Source organism: Mizuhopecten yessoensis, unplaced genomic scaffold (assembly GCF_002113885.1).
Source record: "Mizuhopecten yessoensis strain PY_sf001 unplaced genomic scaffold, ASM211388v2 scaffold716323, whole genome shotgun sequence".
In the NCBI taxonomy this organism is placed as follows: Eukaryota; Metazoa; Mollusca; class Bivalvia; order Pectinida; family Pectinidae; genus Mizuhopecten; species Mizuhopecten yessoensis.
This window is the reverse complement of record NW_018480059.1, coordinates 144,810-171,001: the sequence shown is the minus strand read 5'-3', so window position 1 is coordinate 171,001 and position 26,192 is coordinate 144,810. Positions and strand designations below refer to the sequence as shown.

The 26,192-nt window shown below is 36.6% G+C and overlaps 4 protein-coding genes across 4 annotated transcripts in view; 3 read left to right on the top strand and 1 right to left on the bottom strand.

Annotated features, from left to right (window-relative positions):
* Positions 1-3,521: 3,521 nt before the first annotated feature.
* LOC110443076 lies at positions 3,522-4,451 on the top strand. Its single transcript, XM_021487058.1, has one exon. The coding sequence runs from the start codon at positions 3,522-3,524 to the stop codon at positions 4,449-4,451; it is 930 nt and encodes a 309-aa protein (XP_021342733.1).
* A 1,325-nt stretch (positions 4,452-5,776) lies between these two features.
* On the top strand, positions 5,777-6,643 carry LOC110443075 (uncharacterized protein F54H12.2-like). Its single transcript, XM_021487057.1, has one exon. It carries the CDS (start codon positions 5,777-5,779, stop codon positions 6,641-6,643), a length of 867 nt encoding a protein of 288 aa, XP_021342732.1.
* A 3,409-nt stretch (positions 6,644-10,052) lies between these two features.
* On the top strand, positions 10,053-16,291 carry LOC110443060. Its single transcript, XM_021487031.1, has 5 exons — positions 10,053-12,460; positions 15,698-15,750; positions 15,877-15,912; positions 16,011-16,079; positions 16,215-16,291. Exons 1-5 carry the CDS (start codon positions 10,053-10,055, stop codon positions 16,289-16,291), a joined length of 2,643 nt encoding a protein of 880 aa, XP_021342706.1.
* A 6,967-nt stretch (positions 16,292-23,258) lies between these two features.
* LOC110443070 overlaps positions 23,259-26,192 on the bottom strand; it is an 8,851-nt gene continuing 5,917 nt past the window's right edge. The window contains exon 3 of the mRNA XM_021487048.1: positions 23,259-24,426. Coding sequence (XP_021342723.1) covers positions 24,176-24,426 — 251 coding nt within the window. The 3' untranslated portion in view covers positions 23,259-24,175. The remainder of the gene's footprint in view (positions 24,427-26,192) is intronic.

Below are 26,192 nucleotides of genomic sequence, written 5' to 3'. Positions count from 1 at the left end.
GGACAGTTGTTGAGATGACTGAGATCACCTCTGCTTTGCTTACCATTGGACAAATGAATACTGTTCAGGAGGTACTAATCTTACCTATCTCTGAATGTGTCTGTCACTACGCCAGATAGTTATCTGTAGCGGGGTGGTTTTACAAACAACCAAGACTTCTTTATCGATTCATATTTATTTCCACAGCACTGTCACAAACATGGTTCAACATTTTCTAAACTATGTGAACAATAACAAAAGATTACACTTAACACAATGCTTCACAAATACAATACAGACATATAGAAAAGGCACATAACTCTTACCATGTGTGTTGTGGCATGGATGAAAGACGGAGATTGCTGATTTGAAAGTGGATAGAGTATATGCTGATATCATTTCAGGGGATAGTTATTCTAATAATTGATTTTCCGGGGAAAGAAAGATTCATTCCTCATGGACGTTCCGCAAGACGTGGTTTGGAAAGAATTTTGATGTGAGTGCTTTGATTGTCAAGCCGTGTGGACCAGACGAGTGCTTTGATTGTCAAGCCGTGTGGACCAGACGTGTGCTTTGATTGTCAAGCCGTGTGGACTAGACGTGTGCTTTGATTGTCAAGCCGTGTGGACCAGACGTGTGCTTTGATTGTCAAGCCGTGTGGACCAGACGTGTACTTTGGCATATTTTGTAGAGCTCCTTTCTACGATCTGCAAGTCCCGTTATATACGATATATATATATATAATTGATTCGTATAAAACGAATATGTGAAAACAAAAACAAAAAAACAGAGTTGGGGCAGACTCAAGATGCTGTAACTTCTGTGACAAGTATACCCAACCAGATACTAAAACAGTTTATATTATTATTAAAAAAAAGGAGCTACGATTGACAATTTAACCCAGAAGACAGTTAAAGCTTTATCCAAAAGTATTATCCAATTAGATATTTGAAAACAACAAGCGTGACGTCATGAGAATTTGATGTCATGAACTTTTTTTTTAAAGTTTTGTACCGAAAAAAACCCAGAATGCAACACCTGCTATTACACTGCTTGCTCGCGAACAAACAGTTACTCATGCACTGAAATTTCAGAGATGTGCCCTAGACTGAACTAGCATACTTCATTGGACGAACTAAGGACTGACATTGTGTATATGCCTTTTCTTTTATGTCAGCAGATTGTACTTTTAGGTTTCGCTCAAGAAACCCAAGTTGGTGCTGGCTTTCCTAATAATGGGACTACCATTTCATATCTGATAGTAACACGAAGGTATTTCGCTTCAGTTCCTAGCAATTGTACGATGGCCGACAAGAGCCTGACAACAAGATATGAATTTTCATATCTTTTAGTAGATGTATTTTACAGGTATAAAACAGTCCCTGTCAGTCCCTTTCAGTCCCTGTCAGTCCCTGTCAGTCCCCCTGTCAGTCCTACAGGTATGAAACAGTCCCTGTCAGCCCCCCTGTCGGTCTCTGTCAGTCCCTATCGGTTAGGAGTATATATATAGTGAGTGAGGAGAATTTTCGACACATTCAATGGCTCAAGCACAAATAGATCAGATCAAGAAAGAAGACATCAGTATAACAGACATTTCACCTAACAGAGTCATCTGCCGCCTCAGTCTTACACAGGAAGTCATTATCAGAAAATTTAAAGGTGAGCTTAGAATTTGTCTTGTGGATGAAGGAAAGAAAACGAGAATATCGGGAGAATATTTAAAGAAACTTTTAACTCTATCGGAAAGTTTGTGGTATATCTGTGCATTTATAGAACGTTAACTTTATAATGGATAACGTCACAGACAGCGTTTGCGGCAGAACGTCTTATGATACGGCTATAATATGTCCACATCATCCATCATTAAACAAATGGTGTAACCGTGTGGATACATTTACTAATTGGCCAAATCATCACCATCAATCTCCATATCGACTCGCCAGTAACGGATTTTTCTATACCGGTATCGAAGATCGCGTTTCGTGTTTCATGTGTGGTATCACCCTGAAAAAATGGAACTATTTTGACGACATCAAAACGGAGCATATGAGATGGTCAAAAGACTGTCTGTTTCAACAGATGATGTTCGTCATTTAAATATTTAGAGTAACGTTATCATGCCAATACATACATGTGTTATAATGTAATTAAACACAGACCTGCTAGATAAAAGGCTGCAGAACTACTTGATTAAAAAAACGGAAGAAAAAGCCTTTCGGAGACTACTGAAAAATCTGCTGTGTCTCTCTTATGCATATATTGTAAAATCTAAAATAACGGAACTATTCGTATTTTCAGGTTGCGAGAATCGTCGAGCTAGTCAACATGAACATGAATGTCTGATGTATTCCGGCGCTGTTGTTATAGACTTACATTTTGACGAAGCATTAACCGTCACAAATCATTTGGAAGTGGAAAAGACTTGGCGCGAGGTTGCCATTCAATCCTGTGTACCTTCAGACACATTACAACTTCTGATGCAAGACGAACGTTTGAGGGACGAGAACTACGTGAAACAAAGCTATAGCGAAAAGATAAAGAAATACGGGAAGAAAATCGGTGAAGTTCAAGCATACCTATTCATCTAACTAACAGACAGTAGACGTAAAATACATTATAAGCGATGATCAGTATGTAGAAATTGACGTTGATAGTGATCAGATTTCCGTAATCGTTGAAGAATACGAGAGACGTCATAGATACATTTATCCCATCTGTGTGTGTTATCGTGTAAACTACTCTGACAGAGCTGAGAAACGACTAGTGAAACACATATTGAAAGAGCATCCGAAAGATACTTAGATGTAATGGTGAACTTACTGTAGACAAACATAAAGTAACACTACAGGAAAGAATATTAGCAACGTATCTATTCATTCTACTTATAGATGGACACTGATACTACTCGCCCAGTTCACCTACACATGGCGAGCTGTGCCGATCGACGGCTAACATTTGCTCAGTGGGGATGTAAACTTCGTCAGAGTCCTTATCAGTTAGCCTGTGACGGCTTTTTTTACGAAAGTGTCAGCGATTACGTGACCTGTTATAAGTGTTGGAAAACATTAAAATATTGGAATCATAAAAACTTTTCTATAGAATGTACCGATCAGCATTGTGTTTTACCTTACCCACCTAATAATAACATTAAGATTTCACCATGGGAATGAATGCTGCTTCAGATGCGCCGGAAGTCGTCGGAATGGACAACTTATTGAAATTGACATATGCAAACCACGTCAGAGAAATCATAAGTGAAAGACAATGTGATGTAAAGGTCGCCTTTATTCATATAGATGACATCAGAGTGATTCGTGACTTTATTCGAGAAACTGTTCGTTTTAAAGTTCAGAGAGGAGTTAGAAACGCTTTCATAACACAATTATGTAATGCCGAATGGAGAGTGAATGAACTCAAAACAGAAAAATGGAAAGAGAAAGTCGGTAAAATAGTCACATTCATGAATCGTGTAGAACACTGGTTTCATAAAACAGCATAATAAAAGACTACATATACCTATATTGTTTGTATTATCATTGAATATGTTGACCGAGGAAGAGAAGCGACTTATAGATGAAGTATATTACAATTTCAAGAACGGAGGTAGTTTTATGAGTCCAACGAAAGTTCATCAAGTGTTGAAATCCCAAGGATTCACTTCACCAGGTCTATACAAGATTAGAAGATATATTCAGAGCTTGGACGATTATAGCTTACAAAAACCAGTCAAGCGTTCTTTCAAGAGAGCACGAGTGGAAGTTTCCGGTCCTTACGAGGAATTTCAAGCCGATCTCGCAGACGTGTCGAACCTTTCTAAACAGAATGGTGGTACTCGGTTCCTTCTCGTCGTCATAGATGTATTCAGTCGCTTCTTATGGGTGGAACCTACAAAAACGAAAACGACAAAAGACGTGTTAGATGCGTTTAGAAAGATCGTCAGACACGCAAAAAAACCAAAACGTTTATATACCGACGCAGGTAAAGAATTTACTGGAAAATTGATGAGAAGATATTGTGAAGACAATGACATTAAATACTATACTAGCCGCAATGAACAGAAAGCTTCCGTGGTCGAGCGTGTCATACGAACCGTTACGATAAAACAGAATCAAAACTTCAGGTTTAAGCTTGACAGCCTGGTGAGAATCTCACACCTAAAACAACTCTTTAAACGAGCTTATCAACAACAATGGTCTTCAGAAATATTCAAAGTCAACAAGCGTTTCTTACGTCAAGGTATACCACAGTACCAGTTAATAGACTTTTTGAACGAGCCAATCACGGGGAACTTTTATCAATCCGAACTACAGAGAGTGGACAAGGACGAAAACGCATTATGGTACATCGAAGAAAAAGTGAAAAAGCGTAAGAGAGCCGGTCAAATCGAATGGCTCGTTAAATTCGAAGGCTGGCCGTCTAAATATAACCAGTGGATAGCAGAGAAAGACATCAGAGATGTAAGCAAAGCCTAAGATGTCACATTACGTAGTCATTCACAGTGATGGAAGTAAGAATTACTTTCCTCAAAACAAACCTTACCAATTCGGTGCGCACTTCCAAACACCGCTTAATCTACATGGAACTTGGAAAGTGGCCTTAGTCGACATTACATTAACTACGAGTGGTACGAAGACGAGACATAACTTATACCTATACAGTGACGTATGTGACGAAAGCTTCGTCGATGGTGAAAAGAAAACTCTTCTCCGTCCGATAAGAGCAATGAAAGTAGCAAACTGGTCCCAATCGTTCAATGTTCCATACTACGTATCTGTGAAAAAGTCAGAAGTTAGAGACATGGAATTTCATATAAGAACGGGAAAGGGTGATTCAGCTTCATTCTTAAAAGATCAAGCGACGATCACACTTCACTTTAAACAATATCCATTTCTAGCATGAACGTTTCAAAGATGTACGTTCCCAACGTGGGGAAATGGATAAAATATTATCAAGAGGTAGCACGTGGAAAAGAAAATGCTTATGTAGGCAATACGAAACGAAACGTGAAGCAATTCGGTGGAGGATTGTCACAAAATTCGAACGAATTCATGATTCCCATAGACAAAAACGATAAAGTGGGAGAAAAGGCCTTACCTTCGCGAGAGGTAAACGTAAGCATGGTCTCTCCAGCTCAAGAAGTACTGGAACAAGTCAAATCCCAGGTGAAAAGGAAACGAACTCCAAATCGTCGTCAGTCTGCTAGGAAACGTCGACGTGTAAACAGTCCACGAACACATCTAAAGAAACGAAAAACAAGTACAACAAAACGGAAGACGAGTAAAGTGAAAAGTAAAGCCAAAAGGAAATTTGTGAAAAAGAATAAAAGGAAGAATAAGAGTCTGATATCACAATGGCTGCGTTAAACAAAGAGTTCTTCAGAGAAGCACAGCCGTCAGAATTAGCAATATTTGACCTTCCACCGACACAGACAGCTGTCGAAAATATTTACTATCAAGACGTGTTACCGTTATCTTAAATCACGAGCGATTCAGTAGTAGAATTCGCCGTTTCCGGACAAAACGGATTGGAATTACTAGATTTACGAAACAGTCTGATCTATGCAAAGGTGAAAATAACTAAAGCGGACGGAACCGCCATAGCCCTTACCGATGATGTAGGACCCGTCAATTTGTTTTTACCTTCGTTATTTTCACAAGTCTACAGGGGAAGAACATAGTTTCAACAACGAGTCATTATTCCTACAAGGCTTATATACAGAGTCTTTTGAAATACGGTAATGAAGCAAAGACGACTCAGTTGACTACTCAAATATGGGGAGCGTGACGACGAGGGAGACATGGGTGAACATAGTCCTAGAACCGGAGCAAACAACGCGCTCTTGGTAAGAGCTCAAATGTTCGAAGGTGGGAAAGTGGTAGATGTGGTCGGTCCGCTCTATCACGATTTTTTCAAGATGGATAGGTATCTATTGAACCAAGTCAACGTCAACGTCAAACTCTATCGTTCTAAACCAAGTTTTTGTCTCCTATCCGGTACCGCATCCGCCGATTATAAGGTATCCTTTGAAGACATTCGACTACGCGTAAGCAAAGTCAGGGTCAACCCGGCCGTCATCTATGCACAAAGTCAAGCTCTCGACGTGACCAATGCCAAATATCCATTTACACAGACCATGGTCAAGCAGATGACCATCCCTACCGGGACAACAAACTTCACTTACGACAACATATTCCAAGGTGTGAGACCAAACCTCGTCGTAGTTGGATTCGTAAACGCCAGCAGTACCACCGGTGACTACGAACAGAACCCCTGGTTTTTCCAACCCTATGACGTCACATCCATAGGAGTCTACGTAGATGGAGTACCAGTCGGCGGAAACCCCATAAAACTCAAATATGGTACAACCGGCGGTCAAACCACCATTCCAGTCCTTAGAACCATGTTACAATCGACGGGGAAATGGCTTAACGATACCGGTTCTGACATAGAGAGGGACGATATTGCAAAAGGATATGCACTCTACACCTTCGAATTGGAACCTACCTTTCAAACTAATCAATATCTCACCTTACTCAAACAAGGGAACGTCAGACTAGAAGTCATCTCTGGAACGGCATTGACGACAGCGGTATCCTGCATCATTTACTGCGAATATCCGGGTTACTTTGAAATCAATGCTGCGAGAGATATAGTATTACCATGAACACCTCACAGTTGCGTTGCATCATAGACTGTGATCCTGTAATGAGAAAAAACGGTGATAGGGGTTTACGCTCGTGACGAGATACCGAATGAGATGGAAACATTTCCAATTGGTTACATCGTCAATACGGACAATCGTGATAGTCCGGGAAGACATTGGTTAGCTTTCTATTGTAAATCAAAGGGGAAAAAGGAATTGTTCGATAGCTATGGACATTCACCGAGTTATTTTTCGCTCGAAGCTAATACCTACAACGATAGACGGCTGCAGAGTAACACATCGAGAGTGTGTGGACAATATTGTTTGTACTACTTGATGAATCGTTGCAGAGGGATACCGATGGAATCCATCCTAAGACCTTTTGGAAATAACTTAGAAGCAAATGACAAATATGTATACGAATTCATTCAGAATTCATTTCCTTACTGTTTTAACTATACACGTACTCATCAAACATGTTGTACCGAATAGTAAATAGTCTATAAAAGTATACAGGAAATATTATTTATGTATAGATTAAAAAAGGTTGAAGAAAAAATAAATCTTATAAATAGCAAAGTTTCGTGTTTGTGTCTTCATTTTACAATTAACGATGACGTGGTATACCAGACAGAGTCTCATCAAGTTCCAATATCCATGTAGAGCCATGGTGTGTGGTGCTTCTGGTTCTGGAAAAACATTCATAATCAAAAAGATATTGGAGAACGCTAATGGTATGTTTAGCGAACCCCCTAAAGAGATCATTCTATGTTACGACACGTGGCAGCCTGCATTTGACGAGTTCAGACGAAACTTGAAGGAAATCACGTTTCATCAAGGTTTGCCAAACGAAGATCAGTTAAATGAATGGGGGGATATAGAAGGTCATAAACTACTGGTGATAGACGACTGTATGGCAGAGGGAGTGGACAGCCCACATCTAATGATTTTTTTTTTGCGTGAAATCTCACCATCAAAACTTTACCGCCATGTTTTAAGTACAGAACGTATTCCAGAAAGGAAAAGTCATGCGCACATTGAGTCTAAATACGCAATATTTCGTTCTGTTTAGAAACTATAGAGACCAATCGCAAGTAGAAGCATTAGGACGACAGATATTTCCCAGACAGAACGCTAACTTTAGAGAAGCATACCAGTTGGCAACATCAAACAGATTCGGTTATTTATTAATCGATGTCTCACCTTCGAATCCGAACGTAACTATCATAGGTCTACGCTCCGAAGTACCACCACTCCTTACTAGGATCTTGCTGGGAGAGGATACGGTATTGTATTTCCCTAAAAAACAATGAAGAGTTTAGTAGAATTCTGGTTGATAGCATCGAGCGAACAGAGGAAAGGCATATTGTTAACGTAAACAGATAGACAACTCAAATTTCTGATGGAAATAATTCATAACATTGCTGTAGATAACATCACCATTTCTGACGAGGATAAAATGACTATAGCTAAACACAAAGTGGCCATACGTAAAGTATTGACGAAAGGAATCAGTAGACGTCAAAGAAGACGGAGACTACTTGTAGTGAGTCAAATAATACCCGTATTCTTCAGAAATTACTTGACATTGCTAGAGCAATGATATTGATATCAAAGACAAAATATGACGAAATCATCAGACATCAAGAACCCGACGATTCATCGAGCATCCCGCCAGATACTGATATTAACTCTAATAAGTCGAAAGACGACGTCATCCCATCTAATTAAATGAAAGTCGATAAGTCTAGTGTGGAATCAACCGATCACGAACATGATCAATCTATTGAAAAACCGCGCAATGACAGAGAGCAGACTACATCACTCAGACGGAGCATGCGTAGAAAAGCAAAGAGTCAACGAGGTGGAAAACTTTTTGTGAAGACCACGCCTCTTCAATTTGAGAAACAAATCAAGCGGAAATGGTTGTCATTTAAGATATAAAACCTACACATTTGAACGATAGTGGACACACAAGGGATGAAACACTCGAACGAGAAACATGGCAGCACGATGATTTACTTAAGTCAATGTCTAATGGTGACGAGAATGCCATAGAAACTGTGAGAAAGTTGAAAAGGGCATTAGACGCGGTGGACAAAAAGAATAATTACAAATGTCACATATGTAATAAGACGTTCGGAAGGAAATATACTATGAAAGCACACGTAGCAAAATATCACGAAATTACACAGACTGGAGGAGAAAGAGATATTCGATCATCCCTACCTGAACCCTTAAGAACTCCACCATCAGTGCGGGATCAATCGCCTTCCGGTGTTCAATCGCCACTACCTGAGCCTTCCGGTGCTCAATCGCCACTGCCTGAGCCTTCCGGTGTCCAATCACCGCTGCCTGAGCCTTCCGATGTTCAATCACCGCTGCCTGAGCCTTCCGATGTTCAATCGCCACTGCCCGAGCCTTCCGGTGTTCAATCGCCACTGCCGGGGCCTTCCGATGTTAAATCGCCGCTCCCGGGGCCTTCCGATGTCTAGTCGCCACTGTCAGAATCATCTGTACGAGAAGGACATACTTTTTCAGACGATGTGAGTTTGGGAGGGAATGCAAACGTCAGAAACATATTTCCAAATTTCGAGCACAATAGTGACATACTCACCTTTTTTGCCAATTCGAAAGCGGAAGTGATGGAACATGTCAAAAATCTGTGTGAAGTTTGAACGGGATAAAATGGTACTTAAACATTCGTATAGCATTGGAAAAGGAAGATCGAGAAGGTAATGTAGTGCAGACCACACCGCATTTCTTGAGTAGAAATTATATGTTGATGTCAAATGAATCGGGTCTAGAACACGATATCAATGCAGCGTATCAGAAAATATTTGCCTCGTTTGAGGAATTCGTTAGGCAAGGGTCTGCATGGGTACTCAAGAAAATCATCAGGCTTGAAAAACATTGCAAACTACTCACCTTTGAATGGTTCCTCTTACATACCGACTCCACTCACTTTCCGTAAGAACAATTTGATCAATGTCCTTAATTCTGACGATAAGTGCTTCCTATGGTCAGTTTTAGCGTCTCTCCATCCGGTCGATGCCCTATCCGAACGCGTTTCTCATTACGAGAAGTACGAATGCGAATTAGTTATGACAGGTATCAAGTATCCCATCTCCATTTCTCAAATCGATAAATTCGAAAGACAGAACGGTATAGCAGTGAACGTGTTTGGGGTCGAGGATAAAACGATTTATCCTATGTACACGACAAAGACGAAACAGTCCCGTCATCATGTCAATCTGCTATTTTTACATGAAGGTGTAAAACATATTACTGCCTCATTCCAAATTTGAACACATTTTTGAGTAGAACGAAAAAAACGAAACATCTAACACATTTTTGTCAGCATTGTTTGCAGGGTTTCACGAGTAGTGTACTGTTAAACAGACATGTGGAACTGTGTTCCAATCACAAGATGCAGAGAGTAGAATTTCCCAATGAAGACGATACCCTCTTATCGTTTCAAGACTTTCAGAAACAAATGAAAGTACCCTTTATCATTTTTGCCGATTCTGAAACGTTTGTAGAGCAAATGGATTCATGCGAACCAAACCCTGACCATTCGAGCACGACTAAGACTACAAAATTCGAACCCTGTGGGTTTGGATACCAAGTCGTATGCATGGAAGACAGATATACGAAACCACCTGTCATTTTCAGGGGGAGTGACGTTAGTAAACATTTTCTGGAATGTATCATAGAGGAAGAAAAACAAATCAAAGATATCTTACATCACCCAGAACCGCTCATCATGACTCTTCAGGATGAGCAGTCTTTTGTGACAAGTAGCCGATGTCACATATGTGGTAAACACTTTACGGACAGCAGTACCGTGGTGCGAGATCACTGCCATTTGAGTGGCAAATTTCGCGGCGCTGCCCATACCGAGTGTAATTTGAAGTACAAATATCCTAGTCACATACCGTGTGTTTTTCACAACTTAAAACAGTTCGATGCGCACATTCTAACGGAAAGCAAAGGAATATTCAAAGATCGTGAACTCAATTGCATTCCAAACACTACGGAAAAATACATTTCGTTTAGTCTAGGTGACATTAGATTCATAGATTCGTTTCAGTTCATGTCTCAGAGCCTAGAGACTCTGACAGAAAATCTTGCCAAAGAGGGTGTGGTAAAATTCAATAATTTCTCTAGAGAGTTTACCGAATCAGAAGCCAAGTTGCTTCTCAGAAAAGGTGTATATCCCTACGAGTACGTAGACAACCCGAATCGGTTTTTCGAACAAAAGCTCCCCCCAAAAGAGAAATTCTATAGTTCGTTGAGTAGATCACACGTGTCAGATGCCGATTATACACATGCACAGAACGTGTGGGAGAAACTGAACATTTCAAACCTTGGTCAGTATCACGACCTCTATCTCAAGACGGATGTGTTACTATTGGCCGATGTCTTTGAGAACTTCAGAAACATGTGCCTGGAATATTACGGGTTAGATGCAGCTCACTTCTATACCAGTCCAGGTCTGGCTTGGAGTGCAGCCTTGAACATGACGGAAGTGAGGTTAGAACTCATCAGAGGTCCAGACATGTATCTCTTTTTCGAAAACGGGATACGAGGTGGCGTTAGTATGATCTCTAACAAGTACGCTCTAGCTAACAATCCTTACATTCCAGAAACGTGGGACCTATCCCAACCACATTCGTATATCATGTATACGGATTGTAATAACTTGTACGGAAAGGCCATGTCGGAATCGCTACCCGTGGAAGAGTTTCAATGGGTTGAAAGCCCACAATCATTTGACATAGCCAAAATCGCCAAAGACGGAGACTTGGGATACGTGTTGGAGGTAGATCTGGAATACCCAGACGAACTTCACGTCAGTCATTCCGATTACCCCCTCGCTCCGGAGCGAAAAAAAATCCCCGACATAGACTTGTCACCGACCAGTAAACAACTGTGGGAAACGTTACATCCTAACCCCAAACACACCGATGACAAATTACAAGGGCACGTACCGACAGCAAAACTGATTCCAACATTAGAACGCAAGACGAAGTACATCTGTCATTATAGAAATCTACAGTTGTATTCGGAATTGGGTCTAAAAGTCGCCAAAATCCACAGAATCCTAGAATTTAAACAAAAACCGTGGTTACGTCCATACATACAATTCAACACGTCCAAAAGAGCGTCGTGTAAGAACGAGTTCGAGAAAGATTTCTTTAAACTCATGAATAATGCCGTGTTCGGTAAGACGATGGAGAACGTACGATCTAGAGTCGATATAAAGCTGGCACACACGGACAAAAAGTTCGAAAAGTACGTGGCAAGACCTTCTTTTCAACGGTTCACCATCTTTAACGAGGACTTGGTAGCCATTCAAAACGATAAAATCAAACTAGTATTAAACAAACCCGTGTATGTAGGGCAGACCATTCTAGATCTATCGAAATGTATCATGTACGAGTTTTATTACAAGTACCTAAAACCGAGATATGGAGATGGAATAAAGCTACTCATGACGGACACGGACAGTCTATTGTACCACGTCCAATGTCCAGACGTCTATGATGACATGTATCGGGACAGACACCTGTTTGACCTGTCCAATTATCCAATCGACCATCGTTGTCACGATACAAAGAACAAAAAAATACCCGGATATTTTAAAGACGAAACGGGAAGCGAACCCATTGCAGAGTTTGTAGGACTCCGCGCTAAAATGTACTCTTACGTCTATGCCGTACAATCACGGTTAGAAACCGACAATCCTACCGTTCTACGAAACGATATGAAAGAAAAACAGGTAGCTAAAGGCATTGCAATGACGACCATCAGACGGGACCTAAGACATGAAATGTATAGGAACTGTTTATTCGAAAACACAATTAAAATGTGTAAAATGAATTCGATTAGAAGCGATAAACACCAACTGTATGTTTATACCGTCAACAAGTCGGGTCTGTGTGCCTTCGATGACAAACGTTGGGTCTTACCCAATCGATATGATACGCTTGCGTTTGGTCATTATATTATTTCTACCATGGATTGGCAATAAAAATGAAACAGAAATGTAGTTTTACAAATATTTATTCAAATGTCAGACAGAAGTCGTCATGAATGAATAGATTATTGTAAAACTATGTTCATATGTATATAGATTACATGTAGATTATATACTATATATTGTTGAATTTCAATTTGAAAAAAGAAAAGAAAAGAAATATAAGAAAGTGTCAACAAGTATCAAAACTAAATTAAAATATTTTTTTTAAGTTGTAACACTAAAGTTAAAGTATGAGAGACGTTATCTGTATTGCGTTAAAGAAAAGTTTCAACATGTATAAAAACTAAATTAAAATATTTTTTTTAAGTTGTAACACTAAACTTGAAGTATGAGAGACGTCATCTGTATTGCGTTAAAGAAAAGTTGTACAAAATTATTTTTTAAGTTGTAACACTAAAGTTAAAGTATGAGAGACGTCATTTAAAGTTTGAAAAGTATGAGAGACAGCAAGTGAAATTCGACAAGTATGAGAGACATCCCGTGTATCATATACTATAGTTTGGTAAAACTATTAGATTACATGTTTTTAAATAACACTACCATATACCATTGTTGGATATTCATTTCACTTACGTTACAATGTTGTAATTGATGGAGTCTTATTTCATAATATGAATGTTGCTGACTTTTAATAAAATTTGTTTTAAGTTGTAGAATTAAAGTTGAAGANAATGTTTATATATATATATATAAAAGATTACATGTTTTTAAATTACACTGTCATATACCATTGTTGGGTATTCAATTCACTTATGTTTCAATGTTGTAATTGGAGGAGTTTTATTTCTCAATAAAATTTTAGCGACAACAAAGTCGTTTGTTTTATAAAATCTGAGAAAATGAGGTTATAATGAGGGACCAAGTAGTAACTTTATGCAAAGGACGTGATCATAAATTGTTTACAGCGGGCTGTTCTTGTTGCTTAACCAGTTCTTAATTCAAACCGCAACGTCTCTTGGACTTGACATAGTGGGTGTCCTCCAAACATAATATACTTACTTGTCCGAAACATCTAGTAGTATACTCGTATTTCTTCAAGATTAATCATAACCATCTTCCATTTGTTTATATGATGTCTAAGTGTAAGCGAACCGTCAAAATTAATGCAAACCGGAAATGACACAGTCTGAAGATTTTTTTTCTTTTCTATATTTGTCTAACTCAACGGAAAATATATGGGATTTATCTAACTCATCATTTAATAAACAAATATGCATAATCAGATAAATTATCTAAGTTAATGTTATGCATGGGTTAAATTATGATGGTATTGTAATGATAATGTCAGCATTGAGCTATGTCATATGATTGCCCCGAAATTTACTTTTATATTTATGCCTTCTATTGTTGTTAGGACATATTATATGCCAGACATGTGTTACAAAGACATGTCGAACGTTTTCTAAATTATATTATATATATTGTATAATCATTTATTTGGCATAATTTCTTTGCTTAGTTGAATATGCACGCCATGTTAGTACATATAGAAGCATGTATATCACTTAAGGGAGGTAATGTTTCATTATGTCGATTTTTCGGTTTGGTAGTTAGATGATGCCGCGAAAACGGTGTATGGCTTAATAGAAGTCGTCGCTAGGAAACGTCTATGAGATAGCACGATGATGTGACAAAAACATTTACAACACAATCTCGCATCCAGGAACACGAAACTCTAAAATATGATACATTGGATATATTGCTAACAATAAATAAAAACGTATATCAAATAAACACGAACGAGTGTCATAATAACCGACATATGCTTATAATTATGATATGCATTGTAATTAAAATAAGAATATACATTACATCAGTTTAAGCAGATCAATGTATCAAGAAAGTATTCATATTTTTAAATGGCCAACCTGTGATACAGGGTTGAGTGATGAGTTCTAGTGTGATACAGGACAGAGAGGTAATACAAAGTAACTTGCAACTAAGCTTGGGACAAACGCGTTGTTAAGCCAAGTAAACGAACTGGAAACGTTAATCCCTTGTGATGTATTAAAAAGTGCACCATAATAGTAACATTGTCGGATTGGTTTCCTATATTTTTGCCTATTGCAAACAAAGCATGGAAAACTTAGTTTTTACAATGTAAGATATTTACCTGATGTCGGCAGGTAAAGCCTTCAGTGTTTACCTGAATATTATTATGCAATCAGGCTTAGACAATTCAACAATGCATTTTCCCAATGCAGCTCATGCAATAATGCAATACCTATGGTGAACAAATTCCAAGACTTGTTAATTTGTGTAAATGGCTGTAGTGCAGATATTAGCCATAACACATGCATGTCTTCACAAATGCAGATAATGATATGACGTGATAACCGTTGCAATACACCTTAGATTGACGAAACAGTTCTCTCTCAGTTATGTCATTTGAGTAATGACACGTTTTTTAACATATATACTTTACTATTTATTAATTTAAAAATAACCAGTATCCTTATTTTGATGTTTTAACAATCATATAATTAAAAGGGTTTTATGCACCTTCCCTTCGGTTTTAACAATAGTTTTGAACGGATTTGGATTTCCAACTTCTCGGGTTCTAGCATCACCGATGACTGCTAGAAGGATGTAACAGTTGTATGGTGAAGTGCAATTTATTTTTGCATGTTGCATCTATTGTAAACTTTTAAACCTGGGGTGCTTAGTGTGTGTGTCTTAAATTCATCTTTCTACTCTATAAAGCATTACATTTGAATAATGAATAAACGCAAAGCCTTTCATATCGCGGTCATCAACCTTACGACAAAGCGTTACTGCCTACAATGTTATTTTAATATATATATAGTGTTTAAATATAATAACTCAGTAGATTTATATATATTGCAATAATTTTTATTTACATTTGGTTTAAATTGTTGAATATACATTCCACTTTATAAAGGGCACCTCTCCATAAAGGATACTTCTCTATAAAGGATACTTCTCTATAAAGGACACCTCTCTATAAAGGACACTTTTGTCTGGTCCCTTTGTCTGCACATTTAAATGTTCATATATTTAAATTCTAGAGGATATCGAATGGATGAGGTTCTACCTCATCTCGCCATACCTCCAACAACAGGTAAGTTAGATTTTTATGAAGATGTTCTTAAATGATAATGCTCAATGATGATGATGTGATTTACAACGTTTTGAATAATATTTATTCATGTATATAATTTGATTTTACGTTACATTTACATTGTAGATGAAGCAGATGTAGAGGATGAAGATTCATTTGAGGGTATGTAGAAAATGTTTATATTTCTTAGGTTTTATTTCATATTTCAATACCTTGTGTTACACTAAACATTATTGCTAATTATTCTTTTAAACTTGTAGAATCTAGAGAGGAACTGGAGAGCACCTTCACATCCTCTTGTACATCTGTCTCCTCTAGCAGACCACTAGGTAAGAATTTATACAATCAGAATTGATTTGAAGGTAGACTGCTTATTTTGTCTGGTATGAATATATAAATGGTTCTGTTCAGTAATTTTTTTATTGAAAAATGTTTTTAAAAATGTTTCTCTTTTTAACTTGTAGTTGAGGTGGAGGTGGAAGTGGAGATGGAGCAGTCATCGAGAAGAAGCCCGTACACTCCAAGGAATCGCGTGTGTTAGAGTTTTCTGGGTTTTTTTCTCTCTTTTTTTTCTTAGTTCAGTGATTGTTTGATATTTACATAAACACATATTACTTCGTTTGGATATTAAACATTTAATAATACTGGTTTCATATATCAAACACTAAATAATACTTGTTGTTTGGTACTTTTAAAACAGAAACTAAGTATAATGTGACTTTTTAATTTTTTTTAGTTCAACAATTTACCTTTATTGTGATAATTATTTTTTAATTCGGTAATGTTTCTTGTTTTGTAACTTTATTGTGGTAATTTTGAAACAAATACTCATTGTTTTGTAATAATTTTGAAACAAATACCCAGTGTTTTGTAACTTTATTGCGATAATTATTTTTTTAAATTCAGTAATCTTTCTTGTTTTGTATCTTTGTTGTGATAATTTTGAAACAAATACTCAGTGTTTTGTAATAATTTTGAAACAAATACCCAGTGTTTTGTAACTTTATTGCGATAAAAAAAAAATGCAGTAATGTTTCTTGTTTTGTAACTTTGTTGTGATAATTTTGAAACAAATACTCAGTGTTTTGTAATAATTTTGAAACAAATACTCAGTGTTTTGTAATAATTTTGAAACAAATACCCAGTGTTTTGTAACTTTATTGCGATAAAAAAAAAATGCAGTAATGTTTCTTGTTTTGTAACTTTGTTGTGATAATTTTGAAACAGCTACTCAGTGTTTTGTAATAATTTTAAAACAGATACTTAGTGTAACGTGACTATTTTTTAGTCTGATTTTACCAATGTTTAATTTATCTATCTTTTTTATATGATTATACCAATGTTTAAGATATATTGCAACTTTATTGTGATCATTTTGCAACAGATACTCAGGATAATGTGACTATTTTTTAGTGTGATTTTATCAATGTTTAAATTATCTTCTTCTTTTTTGTATATGATTATACCAATGCTTAAGTTATCTTTTATATTATGATTATACATATCCATCATATATAGGGAAAAGTTTGTCTTTTTTTATTTACTGTACTAAATAAATGTTTAAATTTGAAACTGTTGTTGTTGTTGTTGTTTTTATCATTCTAATGCAACTCTTAAGGATGAGGTCTACTTGTGCGATTCAGTTACATATATTTATAGGATTCCACTCTCTTTAATAGTATTAGACAGTGTCATATACTTTTATAACTCCCAACCCATATACATATGTTGGTACACATGGGTTAGATGTATGAAAATGTTGTACGCATTTGATTCAGTTAGCAACTTTATCTTGTACTATACAGATGCTACTTAATCATTGTTCTGAAGAACAGTCGTTATCATTAGCAGCAAAGTTGACACTCTCTGTTGACTGCTACGATTGATAATACAACTCTGCTCTCTCGAATAGTAATGTAATAAGGTTCAGTACGTTAATGATACACTTGCTATGTGTTAAATGTAATTATCCTAAGGTAATAAAAGGATTGAGTATATTCTATACAAGAGAAAATGTGTGAAAATGTCCAACTGATAGTTGTGATTTTACAGGCTTTGGACTGTCTGACATATATTGTCATTAGATTAGAGATTAGAGTCAACCGTCCGTCCGTCCGTCATTTGTCTCTCTTGCTAGCCATGACGTATGAACAAGAGCTCTACCGCTTCATCGTATGAAATATTGTCTTCCAGACACATCCGCTCTATCCTACGACGTGTCTCGGATATCATAGTAACAGAAAGCATTTGCCTTTTCTCTCTCATCTTCATTATCAAATGATGCTCCCTTTCCTAAACAGGAGCATACATATCTTCTCTGTGTTGTGTCGCCGTACATAGTTTAAGCTCCTTATGTAGAGATGCATCACGATGTAGTCCTAATTTGTGGAGGATTATTAGAGATCGCTGAACTTTTTCAAGCCAGTTTGGAGCAGCACTAATCTCGTCCGTTATCGAGTGAAAAGTGATGAAAATGCGATTGTGTACGTTACTTTATATCTATGTGCCCTACAGTATATATGTATAGATACGGACTGTTTTCACTTAGGGACTGAAAGGGACTGACAGGGACTGAAAGGGACTGACAGGGACTGTTTTATACCTGTAGGACTGACAGGGACTGACAGGGACTGAAAGGGACTGACAGGGACTGAAAGGGACTAACAGGGACTGTTTTATACCTGTAAAATAATCTACTTCTTTTTGTACCACGGTACACTTTTATATGGTTCACAAAGATATGAAAATTCAAATCTTTGTGTACCATGTAAAAGTGTGCCATGATACACAAAGATATAAAAATTCAATTATTTGTGTACCATGTAAAAGTGTACCATGGTACATAAAGATTATATACAACTTTACAAAAATACTCTTTACTTTCACATGTATATGTACCAACAGCCGATATCCGCCGGCAAAATGATTTGAATTTTCATATCTTTCTGTAACGTGGTACACTTTTGCCCGGTACAAAAAGATATGAAAGCTTCTCTCATTTTAGTACCGCGTTACACTTTTTTTCATTTCTTTTTGTACCACCTACGGTACAAATAGATATGAAAAAAGTGTACCATGAAATCACGCGTTACACTTTTTTAATATCTTTCTGTACCGTGGTACACTTTTGCCCGGTACAAAAACATATGAAAGCTTCTCTCCTTTTAGTACCGCGTTACACTTTTTTCATTTCTTTTTGTACCACCTACGGTACAAATAGATATGAAAAAAGTGTACCATGAAATCACGCGTTACACTTTTTTAATATCTTTCTGTACCGTGGTACACTTTTGCCCGGTTCAAAAACATATGAAAGCTTCTCTCCTTTTAGTACCGAGTTACACTTTTTTCATTTCTTTTTGTAATTCCTACGGTACAAATAGATATGAAAAAGTGTACCATCAGAGCATCGGAATGTTGTTATCGGACACTTTGACGAGAACTGACCCCGAATAGTGAAGCCCTAATTACAACTTCGAAACAAGTCGTGAAGTTCATTAATCACTTCTGATGAAAAACAGAGTTAGTTGCAATTGTGTTAGTATAGGGGCCTTGACAGGGTCTCCAAAAAGTATAAAGGACATCTGAATATTTTTGTCATTTCCCTTGTTTTGATAGATGTCGAGATTTTAAAAGAATCGTACAACTAGCTCATAATCCATAATGACTTCCTTTTTAACGTAAAACATTTATAAAATTCGGTAAAGGATATTGAATAGTTGATTTCAATTTAAATGAGTAAGTCATAGTTTGGTAGCTCATTTGGTGTAATAAAAATAACAGGCATTCCGTGCGATAACATTTCATTGTATGTGATGACAGCCTTATCAGGGTGTAATTTGTCATAAAGGGTAACATTTTCGTCTGATGGTTTCACATGTTTCTGTACCATTGCTGTTTTCAGCCGTTATTTTGGTACAGAAAGATACAAAAGCAACGGGTTGATTTTATTTCTGCTTTCATATCTTTGTTTACCATGGTACACTTTTACATGGTACACAAAGATTTGAATTTTGATATCTTTGTGTACCATATACAAGTGTACCATGGTACAAAAAGATATGTAAATTCACATCTTTTTGCCAGGCTCTTGTCGGCAATCGTACAATTGAGTGTCTATGGATGACCTATGGGTGCCTATTCGCAGTATTATAGAGGACATGGCATTTGTCAAGATAGAATATCATCTTCCACTTTCTATCGCAAAGACCTAATCTGTCAAGGTCTCATTGCAGAGTGTGAGCGTCTCTTCCTGATGTTACAGTGAGATACATAATAGTATCATCTGCAAACAGTCTAACAGATGATGAAATGTCCGCCATAATGTGGCAGTGTATACACAAATCTTTCAAACTTTTAGTATGAAATATTTAGTCCTTTTAAATTATTTTATTACAACGTATGTCTAACGCCATCTATTTTAATACATGTACTTGTGCAGTTCACGTGTCCATCTGAGTATTTTTCACCTGTATTGTATTGTCATGTTAATGTCTTTGTCACGTGATTGCGTGTTTGTACGTGTACCTGTGAGTTTTTACCATCATTCCTGCACTTGACATGGACAGTACCTGACGTACATGTTACCCGTACATCTTATACAAGACCTACAGACCAGTGCCATCGAAGTGCAGCAAGATTAATACAGTCAGTGACCAGAAGAAAAAACAGTTTAAGTTTATGCTATTAATAACCTTTATGGAATTATTTATTTTTCAATAAGAGGAAGCTAAATTATCTTTCCTTTATTAGACGTATTTTAGGTGTTGTTCGTCATACTTTTTGTGATGTTCCGATTTGATTAATCCAGAGCGTTATACCGAGGTGATATTAGTAAACAAACCTCTTTTCGGATTAAATAGTCATCGAATATTTTAATATATATACAAATCTTAACCAAGATTTAATAAATTGATTCTTTTTATAAGTGCTATATACCTGGACGTATTCGAAAGTTGACCAACCCCATGTAAGCGGTGAATGTGTCACAGATACACACGATACACAGATATTTTCTGACGCTATATATCTATATACAGGAATCACAATCCTTTGAAAGTCAGGTCATCAACTGCAATGCACATGATTATAATTGTGAAGTTCACAGTTCAATTGTTTCTCTAAAACAATATTCTGTTGTTGATTTTGCATATGTTTAACAAATTCCTTCTGAAATTTGATTGTCGTTGAACTTACCACATTAGTTGGGAGGTCGTTTTACACATCTAACATTCTGTTCATAAACGATTATTGTTCTCACCTAACCTCGAAAACTCCTTGTATTCTTTAGACTTGTGACTTCGAGTGGATGATCTCTTTATGATCGGAAACAATTCTGCGGTTCTTTCCCGGAAATGATTATATAAACTTCAATGTAACCACGTGATCTTCTATAATTTATGTTGGCAATGAAATATTTTGTTACAAATGTTCCGTACGAAAATAGATAAGTCTTTTATTAAGAATGGCCGGGAACTTGTTTTGTTGCTCAGTTTTGTACATTCACAATTGCTTCTACTTTTTTTTCTAAATGAGAAAGCCAGACTTGATAAACATGTTCCATATCAGGTCTTGACTAAAATTGTATATAATAGCTTAAAACTATTGCTGTTATATTTGGAATAAAATTCATCAGTTTGGTATGAATAATAAAGTCTAAATTTGTTTTGAACACAAGCAGGAGTTGAAAACTGATTTTGCCAGCTTTCTAAAACGTGTGCTTCCATTGTCAAGGAAGGAGTCTAAATAATTTAACTCCTGTTTGTGTTCAAAACAAACTTAGACTTAATTACTGTTGATGCAGTGTCTATGTCTCCGTAACATTCCCATCATCATATCTTCTATTTTAAACTTTCCGTATACTGTATATATTTTCGCAAGGCTAATATTTCGTGGTTGTCCCAATCGGAACAATTTCGTTGGGAGTTCACGGCCGCTGGTTTCTTCCGTACATGTAAGTTTGATAAGCTCGGGACAATCGTAGAATCATGGGCATGCCACATTTATAACTGAGTTTAGTTTACCTTTTAATAAATGAATGTGTTGAATTTCATTCTTTTATAACAACCAAGGGAAGAAAAGGTTTCAAATCTAGTCAGTATCGACACTGCCACAGCACCGAGAGCTGGTTCACGTTACGTCCACTGGATTTTTCGACAGTAAACGGGTTGACACGTCTTTACTTATTTTGTGTGTCTGTTTTTAGTCACGGAGATTATGATTTAGGATTATCGCGAATATAGCAAAAAATGAACCTAGAATAATACCAACTATACATAATATGTAAATGGATTTTTTTTCTGTCAGTATTCTTTTTAGAGCTTACACTTTTTATGGTTGCGTATTTGCCATTAGAATGTTGTTAAATCTATCAATTTTATTGTTTCCTACATGCATCATTTTACGGGTTTTTTTCGGATAAAAATGTGGTTGTCAGATTTCTGACTATCTGTGTAGGAAATACATATCTAGTACCTTTGTCCAAGTTGACCTTTGTAACGGTATACCTTATTTTCTCTCTCTTATCTTTACAGTAAGATTCTGAAGCCTTACTTGTGGACCACATAGCATGAATTATGGGAAAAGACGAAAATGCCGGAATACTTTTTAGTGGTGTGGGAGTAAGAAAAGTTCGCATTTATTACTCTGCACAAAAACCAATAATAATACGCAGACCTAAAGCAACGTTGCATTATCCAAAGCGGTACTTAAAGCAGGCTACTTCACTGATTAGAACAGGATATTTTACTGATTGCTGGGTTTAGTGAATGTTACTCTGAATTATCCATTAGAAACGAGAGCATTACCAGCAGCAAGATCATTGAGACAGGAAAACAATAGAAAAAGTACTTATTTTTCTTCATCAAACAGGACCTTAGTTAATGTCATGAACAGAATTGTTGACATGAAATGGAAAATGGCAATACATGCAAAATAAAAAGAGGCTTGTTACTTCGGATGATAGAACGATTCGTCCGACGCACACAGCCACATTAGCTTCAGGAGAAGATAACGAGTGACTGACGTTATATATCAACCATTCCACTGACAGATGACAAACAGAGACCTTCACGCGATTCTGTAAAGTCATCAGCAGTCGTCAAAATACCTTAACATGATAGTAAATTACCTGACAATCATACAGGAACGGTTTGTCGCATTTAGTTGTCGATCAGAAAATGTGTCGTCCTTCTGTAGTCAGGTAGTGAATTATATTAAGACGTCAGAAGAAAAGAGCAACAAGAAAAGGCTGAAGAGCTTAAAGAACAAAAAGAAAAAGAAAACCAAGGGAGTCCCACAATTTGACCTATCAAGGCATTTTATCACTTTCTAGAAGGCATTTATTTGACGATTCTCTCAACGGTGATGCCTGGTTCGCGAGCAAGCAGTGTAATAGCAGGTGTTGCATTCTGGGTTTTTTCGGTACAAAACTTAAAAAAAAAACAGCAACAAAAAACACACAGTCTTAATTGAAAATTCATGCATTAAAATAGTTTTATTTTGTTTAACTATAATAATCTCATTTTGTCCTGTAGTGATGTTTGAGCCATCACTTTCGGTCCACGAGGTAGATTCTACTTAAATATATATGAGTTATGGAATACATCAGAGAATCAACTCTTGATAATTGCTTGAATTATATATATCCAATCTTGGGAGTTTGCTCGCAGAACTAGTGTTGTCCGATTTCCCTCTAGCCCCTACATTAGAATTAGACATTCTGACAGATAAATGCTGACAGATCTCTGTCAAAATGTCCAAGTCTGGTGTCAGTGACAGAGGAAACTTGGACGAAGAAATAATGGAGCTCGTACTATATTCTCTCTTAGATAAATATGATCAATCATTAATGCATGGACATCTGCTGCTTCTCTTCTAATTGCATAAACGCGTGGGATATAGGTTAAGTGCTACACATTACTATTATTGGTAGACCATCAGAAAAAAATGATCTTCGCCATGATCCAGTGTGATTCATCTACACATTGAATCATCAAATATGTTCACGTTAAAAAATTATGACAACAACAACACTAACTGTCGACTTTAATTCTCATAACTGCAGTTTGAAACAAAGATGATGACATAAATAAAAAGAGAAATAAGTGTGATGTTTTCGCATTGATGGCTATTACTGAAGTATATAATTCCACTAAATGGTGTTTTGGAAATATGTACATCAATGCTTGCACCTGTAATTTGCGAAAATATTTACCAATGGAAAATTGGTTATTTAACAGTATTTACGAGGTGATAGTCAAACATATATTGAACTATCACATAAGTACCACTCAAAATCGAAACACGTCGGTCAAGTTATTGACTATAATGAAACGTTCCGAACAAAATGGAATTCGCACAAGACGTCAAACCAACAGACATGTCTAATAAGATAGAACGCATACCAAATGTCAGACCCAAAGTTTCACATACACACGAATATTATTAGCCAGATGAGAAAGGATATCAGGTTGCCGCGGATATCTGACGAACCCGATTTTTCACAAGATAACTCATCACACAACTCGTCGAAGCGGTTCTTCTCTGTCACCGTGCTGTTATTACAGTATTCTCCCTTGCACGAGCCTCTGCATGTGATGTACTTGTTGTCATCATAACACTGGTTCCCCCAGTTGGTGCTGCACGATCGAAACACAGAGTTGATCTCCTTTTTACCTGGAAAGACAAGTATTGGTCAAAATCAGTCAAAAGTTAGTATTTTCGAGAGGGGAATCTAACGGAAATGTATAGCCTGTTTTTAAAATTGAACTTTTAGTCTAAAATGAAAAGAAGTCAGACAAGAATGCAATGGCGTCAGCACACGATACAAAAATAATCAATATAAGAAACGATTACAAACTCACGCACAGAGACCGAGTTCGTGTTTCCTGTACCCAATGTGACACCTATCATGCTGTGTCCTGTCAAATTGTGGAAGCACGTGGGTCAACAACAATCGAAGATCTTAAGTCATGGTATATATACTGACATGTCAACGATGGGAACTAGGTCACGTATCAATACAACGCATTTATCCGTTTAATCAAGGTTTTGTATTAGGCTCGTCTAGGGAAGCAATGAACGGTGACATGTTAAGCTAAGCAGTAGAAATGATATGTTACTGCTAGGAAAAGCAAATTAATGATTCGGAGAATGTATTACTTATTGATTGAAGATCTATTTTTGAGACTAGAAATGATTTGATTTTAGATTGGCTCCCTTTAAAAATTGTAAGATCAACAACTACATTAAAAGGACTAAGGTTTACATAAAAAGTTGAATAGAACATTATTCAGCTTTAATTCACAAACAACTATTGCCTATAACGAGAGACTCCCCTTGTAAACATGAGTAAAGCATCCATCACATTTTTTACAGTCCGCCGAAAATAAATTACGATGAAGCATATCTATCTTGGTTGTCGGTCTGGTATCAATAAAATATAGTCTCGTAGAGGCGAGGAATTACAGAAATAGGGATAATATAGATGTCGTTTTTTCTTTCTTATGTAAATATAGAATACAAAATTCACCAAGATTCTGTTTTTATCATAAGATCTTGAGAGAATCCATGTACATTTAATGAAAACTTTAAATGTTTGCTTTAGAGATAAATGAGGACCTGTACACACATTGGATAATTTATTTGGTTAGTGTAACAAATAATATGTAGGAAAAACATAACAAATCACTTTAACATAAACGAGAACTATTTTAACAGCCTTTTTGGAACTGAGAGCAATGGCAAATCTATTTAAAAACTTAATAAAACATAAACTGCAAACTACTTGATTTATCTTCGGATATTTTGTAGATATATTGTTTTTTTGTAGTAAACGGTGAGACGGACTGTCATTGATACTTAAGAAGTATCAATGCCAGGATGTTCAAACGGGATTTCTCCTGGTATTCCGGTTTCCTCCCAGATTAAGACCACATGCGCACTAACATCCGGGGCAAAAAGAGTGATTAATCTTATAAAATAAATCATGTTTATACATATTAAAATGTGGCCATATTCACTGTTGTCAATAAAACGCGTGTGGTCCAATTGTCTACAATGTAAACTTCCATATTTGTCGAAATGTTACAAAGTGTATGTGGTAGTATATTACATAGTGTATTAGTCCGAATTATTCTGTCGTTTTATCGACTTTTTTCATATCGGTCTGTCGTCGATTAATCGACGAGAGACCGATATGAAAAAAGTCGATAAAACGTCCGAATAATTCGGACTAATAGTGTATGTGGTAGTATGTTACATAATGTGTCAATATGTGATATAATGTGTCAATATANATTCTGTCGTTTTATCGACTTTTTTCATATCGGTCTGTCGTCGATTAATCGTGATTATATGTGATATAATGTGTCAATATGTGATATAATATGTTAATATGTGACATAATGTGTCAATATGTGATATAATGTGTCAATATGTGA